The 18,617-nt window shown below is 40.2% G+C and overlaps 2 protein-coding genes and 1 pseudogene across 2 annotated transcripts in view; 1 reads left to right on the top strand and 2 right to left on the bottom strand.

Moving 5' to 3' along the window:
- pip5k1a (phosphatidylinositol-4-phosphate 5-kinase type 1 alpha) overlaps positions 1 to 10,915 on the bottom strand; it is an 81,133-nt gene extending 70,218 nt beyond the window's left edge. The window contains exon 1 of the mRNA XM_062965080.1: positions 10,742 to 10,915. Coding sequence (XP_062821150.1) covers positions 10,742 to 10,832 — 91 coding nt within the window. The 5' untranslated portion in view covers positions 10,833 to 10,915. The remainder of the gene's footprint in view (positions 1 to 10,741) is intronic.
- Positions 961 to 1,033, bottom strand: LOC134294437 (U2 spliceosomal RNA; annotated as a pseudogene).
- A 154-nt stretch (positions 10,916 to 11,069) lies between the features above and the next one.
- Positions 11,070 to 18,617, top strand: part of vps72 (vacuolar protein sorting 72 homolog) — a 28,376-nt gene continuing 20,828 nt past the window's right edge. The window contains exon 1 of the mRNA XM_062965084.1: positions 11,070 to 11,258. Coding sequence (XP_062821154.1) covers positions 11,115 to 11,258 — 144 coding nt within the window. The 5' untranslated portion in view covers positions 11,070 to 11,114. The remainder of the gene's footprint in view (positions 11,259 to 18,617) is intronic.

Here is an 18,617-nt window from a genome sequence, read left to right as displayed (position 1 = left end):
TTTTCATTAATCCCTCCTTATTATCCAACATGTTTGCTTATCCAACGTTCTGCTGGTCCATTTATGTTAGATAAGTGAGACTTTACTGTATATGCATTTATACATATGTATATAACGCTATGTCACAAAATTTGAAAAATGTTCTGTTCCTGGTTTGAAAATGTTATTCCTGTTTAACTGTGTGGGACTTACATTGAAAGTAGTTGTTCTATTCCAGAAACTTCGTTTTTGTGGCTGCCACAAATCTCAATTGGTTGAGATTCGATGAGAGATTGATTGAAAAACTATAGTAAAATGTGCTGCAGGATATTGCTCAAAAACAAAGTTTTTATAGTTTAATAAACGTTTTCCATGTTTTTATGACAGAACCAATTAGGAAATTACAATTATAACCCAGGAACAAAAATCATGTTACATGGTGAAATGGAACGGGGTTGAACTGGATGGCCCTTGGGGTCTCTTCCATTTTTAATGTTTTTAATTAATTTATCAATCAAAATGTATAAGTTTACATTTTCCTCATTTTACAATACCTTAAATATATCATACTAGCTGTGCCCGGCCACGCGTTGCTGTGGCAAAGTGGTGGTGGTATTGGTTAAAAATTGTTGTGTAATTTTTATTTGACGTTATTTGTATTTTTTAATTAATTTTATTGTAAGTTATCTTTTTATTTATTATATTTTATTGTTTTCTTGTATTATTTTTAGTTATTTTGTTATTATAGTATTTTGTTGTATTAATTTTTTAGTGTTTTTTATTATTTTTTATTGGGTTGGTAGGAGACCACGTTGGAGGAGCTTAGCCTTCTAACTGGCAGCAATTGGATAAAAGCAGTTATTCCTCTCTCTCTAATTAGGACTTTATTTTTCTTTTCTTTTTGTTGTATCAACCTAGAGGTGTGGATGATGGGTTTTGTTGTCAAATTTCGAGGTTGGGGGGCCTGTAGTTTTGTTGTTTTGTGGGTCGCCGTGATGCCATCATTCTTTTATATATACTACACTTGATCTTAGCCAAAAGGCCGAGAAGCGATATATATATATAGATTGTATACAATCCAACAGTAAAAAGAAATCAAAAACATCTTTAAGCATATTTCTTATCAGTTTTTTAACTTTTCCATTGCAACTTTACTACATATCTCTCTACTACACACCTTTTATCTACTTATACATGTTTTATTATTAATATTATTATTATTAATTTATCATTCAAAATGTATTAGTATACATTCTTTCCTCATTTTATAGTATCCTAGAAATATCATATTGTATACAATCCAAGAATCCAACTCTAGGATTCTATAATTTACGCCCCTTCTACAGTGTGATATAATCCAGATGATCAAAGCAGATAATCCATTGGACTGGATTATATGAGTCTACCCTGCTATATAATCCAATTCAAAGCAGATAATACAATATAAAACAAATAATAATACAATATAATATTAGTTATATATTATATATTACATGTAATATTACTAATAATATTACAGTATAGCGGTATAGTTCAATATCTATATATATAAAAGAGTGATGGCATCACGGCAATTCACAAAACAACAAAAGTACAGGCCCCCCAACCTCAAAATTTGACAACACAACCCATCATCCACGCCTCAAGGTTGATACAACAAAAAGAAAAGAAAAATAAAGTCCTAATTAGAGGGAGAGCAATAATTTTTTTTTATCCAATTGCTGCCAGTTTAGAGGGCTAATGTCTGCCCACTTGGTTGCCTAGCAACCAAGGGACAGCCAGGTTTCAGTTAGGGGACAGGCAGATTTAGGCCTCACTTAGACTTCTTCCACAGATTATCTAATTTGCACTGGATTATATGGCAGTGTAGACTCAAGGCCCTTCCACACAGCTATATAACCCATTTATAATCTTATATTATCTGCTTTGCACTAGATTATCTTGACTCCACACTGATGTCCGAAGCGCCAGCATTCAAATTGATTTGAACCCGCAGCGGAGAGTTCCGCAGATCCATCACCAAAGGAACAGAGCGGGACCGCAGCAGACTATTATTAAAAGATCTTTTTTTCTTCACTTTCCCCTTCCCTGGACTATGTAACAAATCCCCCCAATAAAAGTAGCATACATTTTATAACAGTAGCACTCTCTATCTGGTTATTTTGTGTCTTTCCTTGACTCCTTCTTTTACATGCAATCCTCCCCCTCCCTCTCTCTCTCTAACCCATCCGTCCTTTAAACTCTGGCTGAGGCTCCTCTGCCATAGGTTAATACGGCGGACGATACAAATTGGCTCATATCTTTATCAAAATTACCCCTAGCACGCTCTTCTTTTAGTTCTAACCCTTCCTAAGGCTCCTGACCCAAGGACCACCAGCGGAACCAAAATTAGTCCAGTTCTCGGCACCTCATCAGCTGACTGTCAAACGGAACCGACTGCTCTTTTCAAGCCAGACTGCTCTCTTCCAGCCTTATCTCGGACTTTCCTCTCCCCGCGACCCGCGGGATGGTTTTAAGAGATCACTGGTCCTTTTCTGTGAACTGTGGATGGGGGATCGCTCTCCCGCTGGGGAGACATAGTTCTCCAAGGACCTTCACCCTCTCTACAGCTGCCAGGAGGGTGCCTGGACGGGCGCCCTCCATGTTTCATTCACACCTTCATAATTTTATGAATGAGAAGAACACTCTTCCCCAAACCTACCCCTGAACTTATGAAATCCTATACTTCCAAAGACTGCAACTCACATGTACCTCTTCCCCATGCTATTTCTATGAATTCCTTCCACCACAGATGAACTCTTTTCCCAATGTATCCGTGAATTTTCATATTCTATGAACCTGGACACCCTCATGAATCACTGTTATATGAATTTCTAATCGTTGGGCTAACTTCATGAATTGTAAAATCATGCTGCTAAAACTCCACTTTTATGAATTTCCATGCTGGGTTCTCCAGATGTTATGAACTTCGTTCTTATCAAATATTTTCAATTGTTTATATCATTCATGATTCCCCTTTATGCAATGTAACTCACTTTTATGGATTCTCCCTTATTTCCATGAAAGCTATCTATCTGCCTAAATGTATTTGTACTCTTTGGGATCCCCGGAAAATATGTATTTTTCCCAGCATGGTTTATATTCCAACTTTATTTTATTTTTCATTTTATTTCATATAATTGTCAAGTCATGAAATCAAATAGGAAATATTTTGAACTCAACCTGAACCCCAGAACTTATCCCATTTCCTATGACCCAGGCTTCCCTTCCCAAAAACAAAAGGATAATCTGCCACCGCTAAACCCAATCAAATTCAAATTGCATGGACAATATAGGGCTTGAGTCGCCGAAGTCGGAGTGTTGACCTAAAGGTGATTCGCCCCAAGGCAAACATTGTCATATCTCACCCAAAGGAAAATCCAGGACACCTCAGGAAGGCGCCCTGCAGAGCCTGTCAATATGGCTCATCACCACCCATCTTTGCTTCCACCTCTGACACCCCAAGGCATATCTAAAAATCTGTATACGTGACAGAAACCCGGACACCCTTGATTGCTGCCATTGATAAATTAATCACCTTTTAGAAATCGGTCTAGCAGGACCTAATCCGATAGTTCCTGCCCTGTCACCTCATTGTTTCAACAACTCCCGCCTTCTCTTTCCTGATTGGCCCGAGTAGAGACAAAAGGCAGCTTCCTATTGGGCCAACGGAGCAAGGCGGGAAACGAAAGCCCACCTCGTTCAACCTTCTAGCCTATCAACGATCAGATGGGCGGGGGAGCAGGGCGGGAAATTCAAAGGGCTGTCAGACTGACATTTTGTATAAATATGGCTTTATTTTGATTGTATGGTACCCTAGTAGACCGAATGATCGCTACTAGAGTCCTCTTCAGCTGAATTGCTCAATAAAGACTCCTTGGCGGATTTTCCTTCAACTTTGGCGGACCTTCTTCATTTCGGCTTCAGGTTGTATTGCGGCTCATAATTCTCCTTTTGGCTTCGCCAAGGTCCGTTCTCTCAGGACCGGATCGGGTCTCTCCTTAAGAGGCCCGATCCCCTGAAACGCGGTCGACAACAACACTACCATATAATCCACTTCAGTGTGCATTTTATACAGCTGTGAAGAAGGGGCCTCAGATAATCCAGTTCTGAGCAGATAATATAAGATTAGAAATATACAGTAGAATCTCACTTATCCAACGTAAACAGGCCGGCAGGATAAGTGAATATGTTGGATAATAAGAAGGAATTCAGGAAAAGCCAATTAAACATCAAATTAGGTAATCGTTATACAAATTAAGCACCAAAACATCATATTATACAACAAATTTGACAGAAAAAGTAGTTCCATGCGCAGTAATGCTATGTAGCATTTACAGTAGTCTCTCACTTATCCAACACTCACTTATGCAATGTTCTGGATTATCCAACGCATTTTTGTAGTCAATGCTTTCAATATATCGTGATATTTTGGTGCTAAATTCATAAATACAGTAATTACTATATAGCATTACTGTGTACTGAACTACTTTTTCTGACAAATTTGTTGTCTAACATGATGTTTTGGTGCTTAATTTGTAAAATCATAACTTAATTTGATGTTTAATAGGGTTATCCTTAATTCCTCATTATCCAACATATTCGCTTATCCAACGTTCTGCCGGCCCGTTTATGTTGGATAAGTGAGACTCTACTGTACTGTATTTACAAATTTACCACTAAAATATCACAATGAATTTAAAACACTGACTACAAAAGCATTGATTATGAAAAGGCAGACTGCGTTGGATAATCCAGAACATTGTATAAGCGAATGTTGGATAAGTGAGATTCTTCTTTAATATGAAATAATTACTGGGATAGAATAATGCAGAACAATATAATCTCTAAAACCAGGACAGTAAATAAACAGGGGAATTCCACACAGGAAACAATCAGGGCCAGTTAACACCTCCCAACAAAGTATTCCCATCATCAAAGTCTGGCAAATCCTGTTTTCTCAGGGCCACAGACAGTAGAAGCACATAAAATATCGCAAACAACACCACTCTGAAAACAAGGGAATTCCAGACAGGAAACAATCAGGGCCAGCTAACACCTCCCAACAAAGTATTCCCATCATCAAAGTCTGGAAAATCCTCTGTTTTCTCAGGGCCACAGACAGTAGAAGCACATAAAATATCGCAAACAACACCACTCTGAAAACAAGGGAATTCCAGACAGGAAACAATCAGGGCCAGCTAACACCTCCCAACAAAAAATTCACTCAGGGAGGAAACAGCCAGGCTTTAAAGCTGCAAGGCCATTACATCCTAATCATTTTTCCTAATTGCAGCATTCATACTTGCCTCCAACAAACAAAAAAAACCAATCAGAAATATTGTATATTCACAACCTTTAGGAAATAATATCCCCTGATGGCGCAGCGTGTTAAAGCGCTGAGCTGCTGAACTTCTGGACTGAAAGGCCACAGGTTTGAATTGGGGGAGCGGAGAGAGCCCCCACTGTTAGCTCCAGCTTCTGCCAACCCAGAAGTTCGAAAACATGCAAATGTGAGTGCATCAATAGGTACTGCTCCGGCGGGAAGGTAACGCCGCTCCATGTAGTCATCCCACATGACCTTGGAGGAGTCTACGGACAACGCCGGCTCTTCGGCTTAGAAATGGAGATGAGCACCAACCTCCAGAATAAGACACGACTGGACTTAATGTCTGGGGAAAACCTTTACCCTTGACTTTAACTACCACCAATTCCTCAATACTTTATTTCCCATACCACCATACTTTGCCACAGCAACGCGTGGCCGGGCACAGCTAGTAATAATATATAATAATAATATTGTGCTATGCTAATAATATCATATATTGGATGCACATATAATTGAGTCCCCTTCAGCGTGAGAAGGTCAGGATATAAATAAAGTAAATAAAGAAATAAAGAAATAATCTCAATTTAATATGCCAGTGTTGGAGGGGCCTAGGATTTTGTGATTCGGTTCTAACCTCGAGTCCTATCTAACCATCTTTCCACAAAAGTGACGCCATTGTAGGGCATCACGTCCTGCCCTGATTCTCTGGAAGGGTGAAGCAGTCTTTCATTGAACTCATCCATCCAGATCCTGGCCTATTGGGCAAGAAGCATCGGTTTCTGTTTCATACCAGGAGCGGAAAAGGTTGCGTCATTGAGGCAGGAGGGAAAGGCAACCGCCACTGGGCAGATAAATATCAAAAAAGGCCACTGGAGAGTCATATCAGGCCCGGGGATGCAGGAGCCAAAGCGGAGGCCGACAAGTCATCTGATTGCAGTCAAAACCATTATCCAGCTGATAAAAAGTTTGAAAACTTTGTATAATTTTTGGTTGCTGTTCCAGACAGAGGACAACATCCAACAAATAAACAAACCTCTTGAAATTCCATCATTCCCCATTCTCTCTCAAAGGAGACACTGTCTTTGAAACAAAGGAAGAGCTTAGAATTCAGTACATGGGAATCCATAAAATACAAGGCTAAGCACTGCAGATATTCACTTTGTCAAAGGCAAACTGTGTTGACTCCCAGAAGTTTCAGCTTAAATCAATTTTAAGCTATGAGCATTAGTATTCATCTTGGTGTTTTAATTTTTGTTCTTTATGTATGTAATGGTCTTGTAGGTAAAGGTAAAGGTTTTCCCCTGATATTAAGTCCAGTCGTGTCCAACTCTGGGGGTTGGTGCTCATCTCCATTTCTAAGCTGAAGAGCCGGCGTTGTCCGTAGACACCTCCAAGGTCATGTGGCTGTTGGCATGACTGCATGGAGCGCCGTTACTTTCCCGCCGGAGTGGTACCTATTGATCTACTCACACTGGCATGTTTTCGAACTGCTAGGTTGGCAGGAGCTGGAGCAACAGCGGGCGCTCACTCCACTCCCGGGATTTGAATCTGGGACCTTTTGGTCTGCAAGTTCAGTACCTCAGTGCTTTAACACACTTCGCCACCGGGGCTCCTTAATGGTCTTGTACTGTTGTGTATTTTATTTACGTTGTATCCTATCTTGAGCCATGAAGAGAGACAGATAATAAATAAATAAATTATTGGGTTGCTGTGAGTTTTTAGAGCTGTATGGCCATGCTAAATACGATCCCTGGGGAAGGCAATTAAAAACCACCCCAGTATTCTTGCCATGAAAACTAAGTCGATCAGTACAACCAGAGAAATGTCGATATACCATCGGAAGATAGGAGCCCCAGGTTGGAAGATGGTCAAAATGCTACTGGGGAGGAGCAGAGGACTAGTCCAAGTAGCCCCAGATGTGATGACGCAGTTAGCTCAAAGCCGAAAGGAAGGCTAACGGCCGACGGTGCTGGAGGTGAAGGACGAATCCGATGTTCTAGAGATCAACACACTATAGGAACCTGGAATGTAAGATCTATGAGCCAGGGCAAACTGGACGTGGTTATCGGTGAGATGTCAAGATTAAAGATAGACCTCCTGGGAGTCAGTGAACTGAAATGGACTGGAATGGGCCACTTCACAAAATATGACCACCAAATCTACTACTGCGGACAAGAGGAACACTGAAGAAATGGAGTAGCCTTCATAGTTAATAATAAAGTTGCGAAAGCAGTGATTGGATACAACCCAAAAAATGATAGAATGATCTCAATTCGAGTTCAAGGCAAGCCGTTTAACATCACAGTGATCCAAATATACGCCCCAACCACACCTGCTGAAGAAGCAGAATTAGATCAGTTCTACGAGGACCTGCAGCACTTAGTGGATAACACACCAAAAAGAGACATTATTCTCATTACAGGAGATTGAAATGCTAAGGTGGGCAGTCAAACGACAACCGGGATCACAGGCAAGCATGGTCTGGGACAACCAAATGAAGCAGGATGTAGGCTGATAGAATTTTGCCAGGAAAACTCTGTGTGCATAACAAACACTCTCTTCCAACAACCTAAAAGATGGCTTTACACATGGACTTCACCAGATGGTCAACACCGAAATCAGATTGACTACATCCTTTGCAGCCAAAGGTGGCAGACATCCATCCAGTCGGTGAAAACAAGACCTGGAGCTGACTGTAGGGTTCTTCTTATTGCAAAATTTAGAATCAGACTAAAGAGAATGGGGAAAATACACAGAACAATTAGATATGATCTCACAAATATTCCCAGTGAATATGCAGTGGAGGTGAAGAATAGATTTCAGGGACTAGAGTCCCAGAAGAACTATAGATAGAAGTCCACAACATTGTTCAGGAGGCAGCAACAAAGTACGTCCCAAAGAAAAAGAAAACCAAGAAGGCAAGATGGTTGTCTGCTGAGACACTGGAAGTAGCCCAAGAAAGAAGGAAGGCAAAAGGAAACAGCGATAGGGGGAGATACACCCAATTAAATGCACAATTCAGAGGTTAACCAGGAGAGACAAGGAACTACTTTTGAACAAGCAATGCATGGAAGTAGAAGAAGACAATAGGATAGGAAGGACAAGAGATCTCTTCCAGAAAATCAGAAACATCGGAGGCAAATTTCAGGCAAAAATGGGCATGATCAAAAACAAAGATGGCTGGGACCTAACAGAAGCTGAAGAAATCAAGAAAAGGTGGCGGGAATATACAGAAGATCTGTATAGGAGGGATAAAAATATAGAAGATAGCTTTGACGGTGTGGTGAGTGAATTAGAACCAGACATCCTGAGGAGTGAGGTTGAATGGGCCTTAAGAAACATTGCTAATAATAATAATAATAAAAAAACTTTATTTATACCCCGCCACCATCTCCCCAACGGGGACTCGGGGCGGCTAACATGGGGCCACGCCCAGAGCAATACAATGTAATAAAATATGAAACAGCATACCATAGCACAATTAAAAGCAATACAATAGATGATAATAGACATTACATCAAAAAATAAAAAAACCAAAAAAAAACCCCCAGTAAAACAGGGCAGGCCGCATGGACACAAGAATAAAACTCGGAGTGAGAGGAACAGAGGAGTACTCCACTGTGGACAGGGACACATGAAAGTGGGGCAATCTAGAGGGTAGATGTTGAGGGGGGAGCTAACAACAAGGCAGCAGGAGATGATGGGATCCCAGTTGAACTGTTTAAAATCTTGAAAGATGATGCTGTCAAGGTGATGCATGCCATATGCCAGCAAATATGGAAAACACAAGAATGGCCATCAGATTGGAAAAAATCAATTTACATCCCCATACCAAAAAAGGGAAACGCTAAAGAATGCTCAAACTTCTGTACAGTGGCACATATTTCCCATGCCAGGAAGGTAATGCTCAAGATCCTGCAAGGCAGACTCCAGCAATACATGGAGCGAGAGTTGCCAGATGTCCAAGCTGGGTTCAGAAAAGGCAGAGGAACGAGAGACCAAATTGCCAATATCCGCTGGATAATGGAGGAAGCCAGGGAGTTTCAGAAAAACATCTACTTCTGCTTTATTGACTATTCCAAAGCCTTTGACTGTGTGGACCATAACCAATTGTGGCATGTTCTTGGTGGTCTGGGGATACCAAGTCCCCTTGTCTGTCTCCTGGGAAAACTGTATAAAGACCAAGTAGCCACAGTAAGAACAGACCACGGAACAACAGACTGGTTCAAGATTGGGAAAGGAGTGCAGACATCAGGGCTGCATCCTCTCACCCTCCCTATTCAACTTGCACGCAGAACACATCATGCGACATGCGGGGCTTGAGGAATCCAAGGCCAGAGTTAAAATTTCTGGAAGAAACATGAATAACCTTAGGTATGCAGATGATACCACTCTGATGGCTGAAAGCGAGGAGGAGCTGAGGAGCCTTATCACCAAGGTGAAAGAAGAAAGTGCAAAAGCCGGGCTGCAGTTAAACATCAAGAAAACCAAGATCATGGCAACTACACCTATTGATAACTGGCAAATAGAGGGAGAAAACGTGGAGGCAGTGACAGACTTTATATTTCTAGGTGCAAAGATCACTGCAGATGCAGACTGCAGCCAGGAAATCAGAAGACATTTCCTTCTTGGGAGGAGAGCAATGGCCAACCTTGACAAAAGAGTGAAGAGCAGAGACATCACACTGGCCACGAAGGTCCGCACAGTCAAAGCAATGGTATTCCCCATAGTAACCTATGGCTGCGAGAGCTGGACCATAAGGAAGGCTGAGCGAAGGAAGAGAGACGCTTTTGAACTCTGGTGCTGGAGGAAAATCCTGAGAGTGCCTTGGACCACAAGAAGGTCCAACCAGTCCATCCTCCAGGAAATAATGCCCAGTGGCTGCTCACTGGAGGGAAGGAGATTAGAGGCAAAGCTGAAGTATTTTGGCCACATCATAAGGAGACAGGAAAGCTTGGAGAAGATCATGATGCTGGGGAAAAGGGAAGGAAAAAGGAAGAGAGTCCGACCAAGGGCGAGATGGATGGACGGTATCCTTGAAGTGACTGGCTTGGCCTTGAAGGAACTGGGGGCGGTGACGGCTGACCGGGAGCTCTGCCGTGGACTGGTCCATGAGGTCATGAAGAGTCAACGAGTGAGACAACGACGGCCATGCTCCAGAAGAATTTTCTCCTGACATTTCACCCACATCTACGGCAGGCATCCTCAGAAGTTGTGAGGTCTGTTGGAAAGTAGGAAAGTGGAGTGTATGTATCTGTGGAAAGCTCAGGGTAGGAGAAAGAACTCTTGTCAGTTTGAGGCAGGAGTGAATGATGCAAATGGCCAGCTTAATTAGCATTGAATGGCCTTACAGATTCAAAGCCTGGCCCAGTGACACACATAAGGCTACTTTACCTAGCAACAGCTGATGCGTCACCCAGCCACAGCCAATCCGCTTCCTTCCTTCGTTTTTCCCCTTTTCTAGGCCTGAAATGAGTGGCTTCATTTACTTCAAACCTCTTCATTATTTTAAGATGGAGAATGAAGTATGTGTGTGCCAAGTTTTGTCCAGATTCATCAGGCCAAGGAAGAGCCTTTCTGACACAAACCAACCAGAAAATATATTTACATATATTACATAGAGCATGAGTTCTTTATTTCCCTTAGGACTCGGCGATCGATTGCTCCGACCTGTTCTCCCTTTCTCAATGCCGCGTAGCCTCAGTCTAGGATGCCTAGCCGCGTGCCGAGCGCATCGAACCCCGCTTGCTGCACAGAGGTGGCCAACATGGCGTCGGCTTCCACCTCCGCTCTGACAGGGCTGGCGGGAGGCCGAGCGCCGCGGCGGACGGCGGGCAACCGGCTCTCGGGGCTTCTGGAAGTCGAAGAGGAAGACGAGTTCTACCAGACGACTTATGGCGGCTTTACGGAGGTAAAGAGTTGAGGGAGATCTGCAAAGGGGCGTGGCTAAGGCGGGACTTTGGCCTTAGCGATATGGCGATTGGCTAGAATTCACGAGGGAGGGCGGGGCCACCGAGGAAGTTGTGCTAAACAGCAAGGGCGTGGCTAACAAAAATAGGCGGAACGCCATTCTAAGCGACCCCAACGATTGGCTGAGAGAAAACTATGAGCGGGGCTGCAGCCTATAGCTGATCTCATCTACCTACCGTATTTTCCTGTCTAGGTGCATCTATTTAATTGGCTTACTCAATCAGTTTTAAGCATAAATTTCAAACTCGTGTACTGGGTTTTAATCTCTGTCCTATGCATTTATAGAAATACATTTTAAAGTCAAAAACATTTTATCTTCAAATATACAAAGATACAATAATAAACAGTATTTTATATATATATACTAGCGGTGCCCGGCCATGCGTTGCTGTGGCAAAGTCTGGTGGTATGGGAAATAAAGTATTGAGGAATTAGTGGTAGTTAAGGTAAAGGGTAAAGGTTTTCCCCTGACATTAAGTCCAGTCGTGTCTGACTCTAGGGATTGGGGCTCATCTCCATGTCTAAGCCCAAGAGCTGGCGTTGTCCGTAGACGAGTCTACACTGCCATATAGTTAAAATCTGTCAATCTGTATTTTATAGGCAGTGTGGAAGAGGCCTAAGTGAGGCCTAACTGTGCCTGTCCCCTGGGCTGAGTGGGTTGCTAGGAGACCAAGTGGGCGGAGCTTAGCCTTCTAACTGGCAGCAATTGGATAAAAACAATTATTCCTCTCCCTCTAATTAGGACTTTATTTTTATTTTCTTTTTCTTGTATGAATGTAAAGGCATGGCTGAGGGGTTGTGCTGCCAAGTTTAGTGTTTCTGGGATGTGTAGTTTTGTTGTTTTGTCCTAGGCCGAAATTTCATTACCCTTTTATATATATAGATTACTAATAATATTACAATATAGTGTTATAGTACAATATAGTAATATATAATGCTTATATTGTGCTATACGAATAATATAATATACTAGCTGTGCCCGGCCACGCGTTGCTGTGGCTTAGTCTGGTGGTGTTGGTCAGTCTACATTAGGTTGTATTTGTGCTGTGACCTCCACCCTTCTTTATACTCACATTAGTAGTAGTATTTGAAGTCTGTTACCTTCTTCAATTTTTGTGTTGATTGATAATTGCTTGAGATCCCTGTTGTCTTTGGTTTGTTGTTAATTGTAATGTCTGATTGTACTGAGTGCGGTTTATATTTTTATTGTGGTACAATAGTCTTTTTTTTTTTTTTGCCTGTGTAGGTGTTTATTATTATTGTTGTTGTAGTGATTATGAAGGTTGGATAAGTTAGATGCTACTGTATTGTTTTTTGGAGGCCCAGTGTAGCACTGACTGGCCTCTCAGCCTCAGTGCCTGGCTGTTTCTTGCCTGTGATGGTGTTGATTCTTATTGTTGTTGTTGTTGTCATTGTTATTATTGTAATTGTTTTTTTGGAGGCCAAGTGTGAATGTAGGGATTGGGGAGGTGGATGAGTTGTGTTGTCAAATTTTGTATTTGTTATAGTCACAATGCGTTGTTGTGAGTTTTGTGGGTCCGGATTGTGGTTTTGTGGTGTGGTTGTGTTGTTACAACTGAGAGGCAAGGCTTTTGTGTTGTGTTGCCAAGTTTTGTATTTCTGAGGCGTTTAGTTGTGTTGTTATAGTCACGATGCATTGTTGTGAGTTTTGTGGGTCCGGATTGTGGTTTTGTGGTGTGGTTGTGTTCTTACAACTGGGAGGCAAGGCTTTTGCGTTATGTGGTCAAATTTTGTATTTCTGGGGCGTTTAGTTGTGTTGTTATAGTCATGATGCGTTGTTGTGAGTTTTGTGGGTCCGGATTGTGGTTTTGTGTTGTGGTTGTGTTCTTACAACTGGGAGGCAAGGCTTTTGCGTTATGTGGTCAAATTTTGTATTTCTGGGGCGTTTAGTTGTGTTATAGTCATGATGTTGTTGTGAGTTTTGTGGGTCCGGATTGTGGTTTTGTGGTGTAGTTGTGTTGTTACAACTGAGAGGCAAGGCTTTTGTGTTGTGTTGCCAAGTTTTGTATTTCTGGGGTGTTTAGTTGTGTGCCAAGTTTTGTATTTCTGGGGCGTTTAGTTGTGTTGTTATAGTCACGATGCATTGTTGTGAGTTTTGTGGGTCCGGATTGTGGTTTTGTGGTGTGGTTGTGTTGTTACAATCGGGAGGGAATGCTTTTGTGTTGTGTTGCCAAGTTTCGTATTTCTGGGGCGTTTAGTTGTGTTGTTATAGTCATGATGCGTTGATGTGAGTTTTGTGGGTCCGGATTGTGGTTTTGTGGTGTGGTTGTGTTGTTACAACTGGGAGGCAAGGCTTTTGCGTTGTTTTGCCAAGTTTTGTATTTCTGGGGCGTTTAGTTGTGTTGTTATAGTCATGATGCGTTGTTGTGAGTTTTGTGGGTCCGGATTATGGTTTTGTGTTGTGGTTGTGTTCTTACAACTGGGAGGCAAGGCTTTTGCGTTGTGTGGTCAAATTTTGTATTTCTGGGGCGTTTAGTTGTGTTATAGTCACGATGCGTTGTTGTGAGTTTTGTGGGTCCGGATTGTGGTTTTGTGGTGTGGTTGTGTTATTACAACCGGGAGGCAAGGCTTTTGCGTTGTGTTGTTAATTTTTGTATTTCTGGGGCGTTTAGTTGTGTGCCAAATTTCGTATTTCTGGGGCGTTTAGTTGTGTTGTTATAGTCACGATGCATTGTTGTGAGTTTTGTGGGTCCGGATTGTGGTTTTGTGGTGTGATTGTGTTGTTACAACCGGGAGGCAAGGCTTTTGTGTTGTGTTGTTAAGTTTTATATTTCTGGGGCGTTTAGTTGTGTGCCAAGTTTCGTATTTCTGAGGCGTTTAGTTGTGTTGTTATAGTCACGATGCGTTGTTGTGAGTTTTATGGGTCCGGATTGTGGTTTTGTGGTGTGGTTGTGTTGTTACAACCTGGAGGGAAGGCTTTTGCGTTGTGTTGCCAAGTTTCGTATTTCTGGGGCGTTTAGTTGTGTTGTTATAGTCACGATGCGTTGTTGTGAGTTTTGTGGGTCCTGTGTAGTTTTGTGGTGTGGTTGTGTTGTTACAACTGGGAGGCAAGGCTTTTGCATTATGTTGCCAAGTTTTGTATTTCTGGGGCATTTAGTTGTGTTGTTATCGCATGATGCGTTGTTGTGAGTTTTGTGGGTCTGGATTGTGGTTTTGTGGTGTGGTTGTGTTGTTGTAACCTGGAGGCAAGCCTTTTGCATTGTGTTGCCAAATTTCGTATTTCTGGGATGTTTAGTTTTGTTGTTATAGTCACTGCGCAAACAACTTTATCATTTTATATATATAGACTAGCTATGCCCGGCCACGCGTTGCTGTGGCGAAGTATGGTGGTATGGGAAATAAAGTATTGAGGAATTGGTGGTAGTTAAAGTCAAGGGTAAAGGTTTTCCCCAGACATTAAGTCCAGTCGTGTCTGACTCTGGAGGTTGGTGCTCATCTCCATTTCTAAGCCGAAGAGCCGGCGTTGTCCGTAGACTCCTCCAAGGTCATGTGGGATGACTACATGGAGCGGCGTTACCTTCCCGCCGGAGCAGTACCTATTGATGCACTCACATTTGCATGTTTTCGAACTTCTGGGTTGGCAGAAGCTGGAGCTAACAGTGGGGGCTCTCTCCGCTCCCCCAATTCAAACCTGTGGCCTTTCAGTCCAGAAGTTCAGCAGCTCAGCGCTTTAACACGCTGCGCCATCAGGGGATATTATTTCCTAAAGGTTGTGAATATACAATATTTCTGATTGGTTTTTTTTGTTTGTTGGAGGCAAGTATGAATGCTGCAATTAGGAAAAATGATTAGGATGTAATGGCCTTGCAGCTTTAAAGCCTGGCTGTTTCCTCCCTGAGTGAATTTTTTGTTGGGAGGTGTTAGCTGGCCCTGATTGTTTCCTGTCTGGAATTCCCTTGTTTTCAGAGTGGTGTTGTTTGCGATATTTTATGTGCTTCTACTGTCTGTGGCCCTGAGAAAACAGAGGATTTTCCAGACTTTGATGATGGGAATACTTTGTTGGGAGGTGTTAGCTGGCCCTGATTGTTTCCTGTCTGGAATTCCCTTGTTTTCAGAGTGGTGTTGTTTGCGATATTTTATGTGCTTCTACTGTCTGTGGCCCTGAGAAAACAGGATTTGCCAGACTTTGATGATGGGAATACTTTGTTGGGAGGTGTTAACTGGCCCCGATTGTTTCCTGTGTGAATTCCCCTGTTTATTTACTGTCCTGGTTTTAGAGATTATATTGTTCTGCATTATTCTATCCCAGTAATTATTTCATATTAAAGAAGAATCTCACTTATCCAACATTCGCTTATACAATGTTCTGGATTATCCAACGCATTCTACCTTTTCATAATCAATGTTTTTGTAGTCAGTGTTTTAAATTCATTGTGATATTTTAGTGGTAAATTTGTAAATACAGTACAGTAGAGTCTCACTTATCCAACATAAACGGGCCGGCAGAACGTTGGATAAGCGAATATGTTGGATAATGAGGAATTAAGGATAACCCTATTAAACATCAAATTAAGTTATGATTTTAAATTAAGTTATGATTACCTAATTTGATGTTTAATTGGCTTTTCCTGAATCCCTTCTTATTATCCAACATATTCACTTATCCTGCCGGCCTGTTTACGTTGGATAAGTGAGACTCTACTGTATATTGATAATCTTAAATTATCTTCTTAGAACTGGATTATATGAGGCCCCTTCTTCACAGCTGTATAAAATGCACACTGAAGTGGATTATATGGCAGTGTGGAGTCAAGATAATCCAGTGCAAAGCAGATAATATAAGATTATAAATGGGTTATATAGCTGTGTTGAAGGGCCTTGAGTCTACACTGCCATATAATCCAGTGCAAATTAGATAATCTGTGGAAGAAGTCTAAGTGAGGCCTAAATCTGCCTGTCCCCTAACTGAAACCTGGCTGTCCCTTGGTTGCTAGGCAACCAAGTGGGCAGAGATTAGCCCTCTAAACTGGCAGCAATTGGATAAAAAAAATTATTGCTCTCCCTCTAATTAGGACTTTATTTTTCTTTTCTTTTTGTTGTATCAACCTTGAGGCGTGGATGATGGGTTGTGTTGTCAAATTTTGAGGTTGGGGGGCCTGTACTTTTGTTGTTTTGTGAATTGCCGTGATGCCATCACTCTTTTATATATATAGATATATATCATCAGTAGTATTATATTTAATATATCAGCATTATATTATTATATTATATTGTATTATTAGTATTACAGTAATGCAATACAATATCTATATAGACATAAAAAAGTGAAAACATTTTATCTTCAAATATACATACAATAATGAACAGTATGTCATTATATATATATATATATATCATCAGTAGTATATTTAATATATCAGCATTATATTACAATATTATTATATTATATTGTATTATTAGTATTACAGTAATGAAATATGATACAATATCTGTATACACATAATAAAAGTGAAAACATTTTATCTTCAAATATACAAAGATACAATAATAAAAAGTATATCATTATATATATATCATCAGTAGTATATTTAATATATCAGTATTATATTACAATATTATATTATTATATTTTATTATTAGTATTACAGTAATGCAATATAATACAATATTTATATCTATACACATAATAAAAGTAAAAATCTATATGTCTATTGTATTACATTCTATTCTCAATATTATATGTATATACAATATATTATTACCATAGCACAATATTAGTATTATATGTTACTATATTATACTATACCATTATACTTCAACATTATTGGTAATATTATATGTAATATATAATATACATTATATTATTAATATATTATTATGTATTTTGTATTAATATATTACTATACCACAATATATATAAAACACTACCAGTATATTATACTATTAAACAATAAAAGGTTTCTCCCTGACATTAAGACTAGTCGTGTCCGACTCTGGGGGTTGGTGCTCATCTCCATTTCTAAACCGAAGAGCCGGTGTTGTCCTTAGACACCTCCAATGTCATGTGGCCGGCATGACTGCATGAAGTACCATTATATTATACTATTTGTATTATATAATATATTGTACCATATCACAAGTTGTATATGTAATATATACCGTAATATACTCAGAAAACAGGTGAATTTCAGACAGGAAATAATCAGGGCCAGCGAACACCTCCCAACAAAGGATTCCTCCAGGAAGGAAGAAGCCAGGCTTTGAAGCTGCAAGTATATTAATTGCTAATCATGCTGGCCAACTGTAACATTCCCACTTGCCTCCAAGAGTTCTTTCTTCCACCCTGAACATCATTCCACAGATATATAAACCCCACCGGCCTAGTTTCCAACAGTCCTCACAACCTCCAAGGATGCCTACCATAGACGTGGGCGAAATGTCAGGAGAGAATGCTTCTGGAACATGGCCCTACAGCCCAGAAAACTCACAACCCTATAATAAATTACCTGTATATGCTCGAGTATAAGCCGACCCGAATATAAGCCAAGGCACCTAATATTACCACAAAAAAACTGGGAAAACATTGACTCCAGTATAAGCCGAGAGCGGCAAATTTCAGAAATAAAAACAGATACCAATAAAATTACATTAATTGAGGCATCAGTAGGTTAAATGTTTTTAAATATTTACATAAAGCTCTAAGATAAGATTGTACAACTCTAATTAAATCATTATTCTCATCTTCTTCAATGTAAATGTGCTTATGTATCCTTTTAATATAGTAAAATAATACATGTAATAATAATAATAATAAATACAAGAAAATAATACATTTAGTAATAAATAGAGTAAAATAATAAATATAATAATAATAATATCAGAGTGAAATAATTAATGTATTATTAATAATAATAAAAATAGAGTAAAATAAATGTAATAGTAGCAACAATAATAGAGAAAAATAATAAATGTAATACCAATAATAGAGAAAAATAATAAATGTACCATATATTCTCGAGTATAAGCTGACCCAAATATAAGGCAACCAGGACCCTCACCTGAGTATAAGCTGAGGGGGGCGTTTTCAGTCTTAAAAAAGGGCTGAAAAACTAGGCTTATACTCGAGTATATACAGTATATTACAACATTATCTATATATATAAAAGAGTGATGGCATCAGGGCAGTGGACAAAACAACAAAACTACAGGCCCCCCAACCTCGAAATTTGACAACACAACCCATCATCCACGCCTCTAGGTTGATACAACAAAAAGAAAAGAAAAATAAAGTCCTAATTAGAGGGAGAGCAATAATTGTTTTTATCCAATTGCTGCCAGT

The sequence above is a fragment of the Anolis carolinensis genome, unplaced genomic scaffold, assembly GCF_035594765.1.
Source record: "Anolis carolinensis isolate JA03-04 unplaced genomic scaffold, rAnoCar3.1.pri scaffold_14, whole genome shotgun sequence".
Taxonomy (NCBI): Eukaryota; Metazoa; Chordata; class Lepidosauria; order Squamata; family Dactyloidae; genus Anolis; species Anolis carolinensis.
Note: the sequence above shows the minus strand (reverse complement) of the source record. Positions and strands in the feature narration are given on the sequence as shown.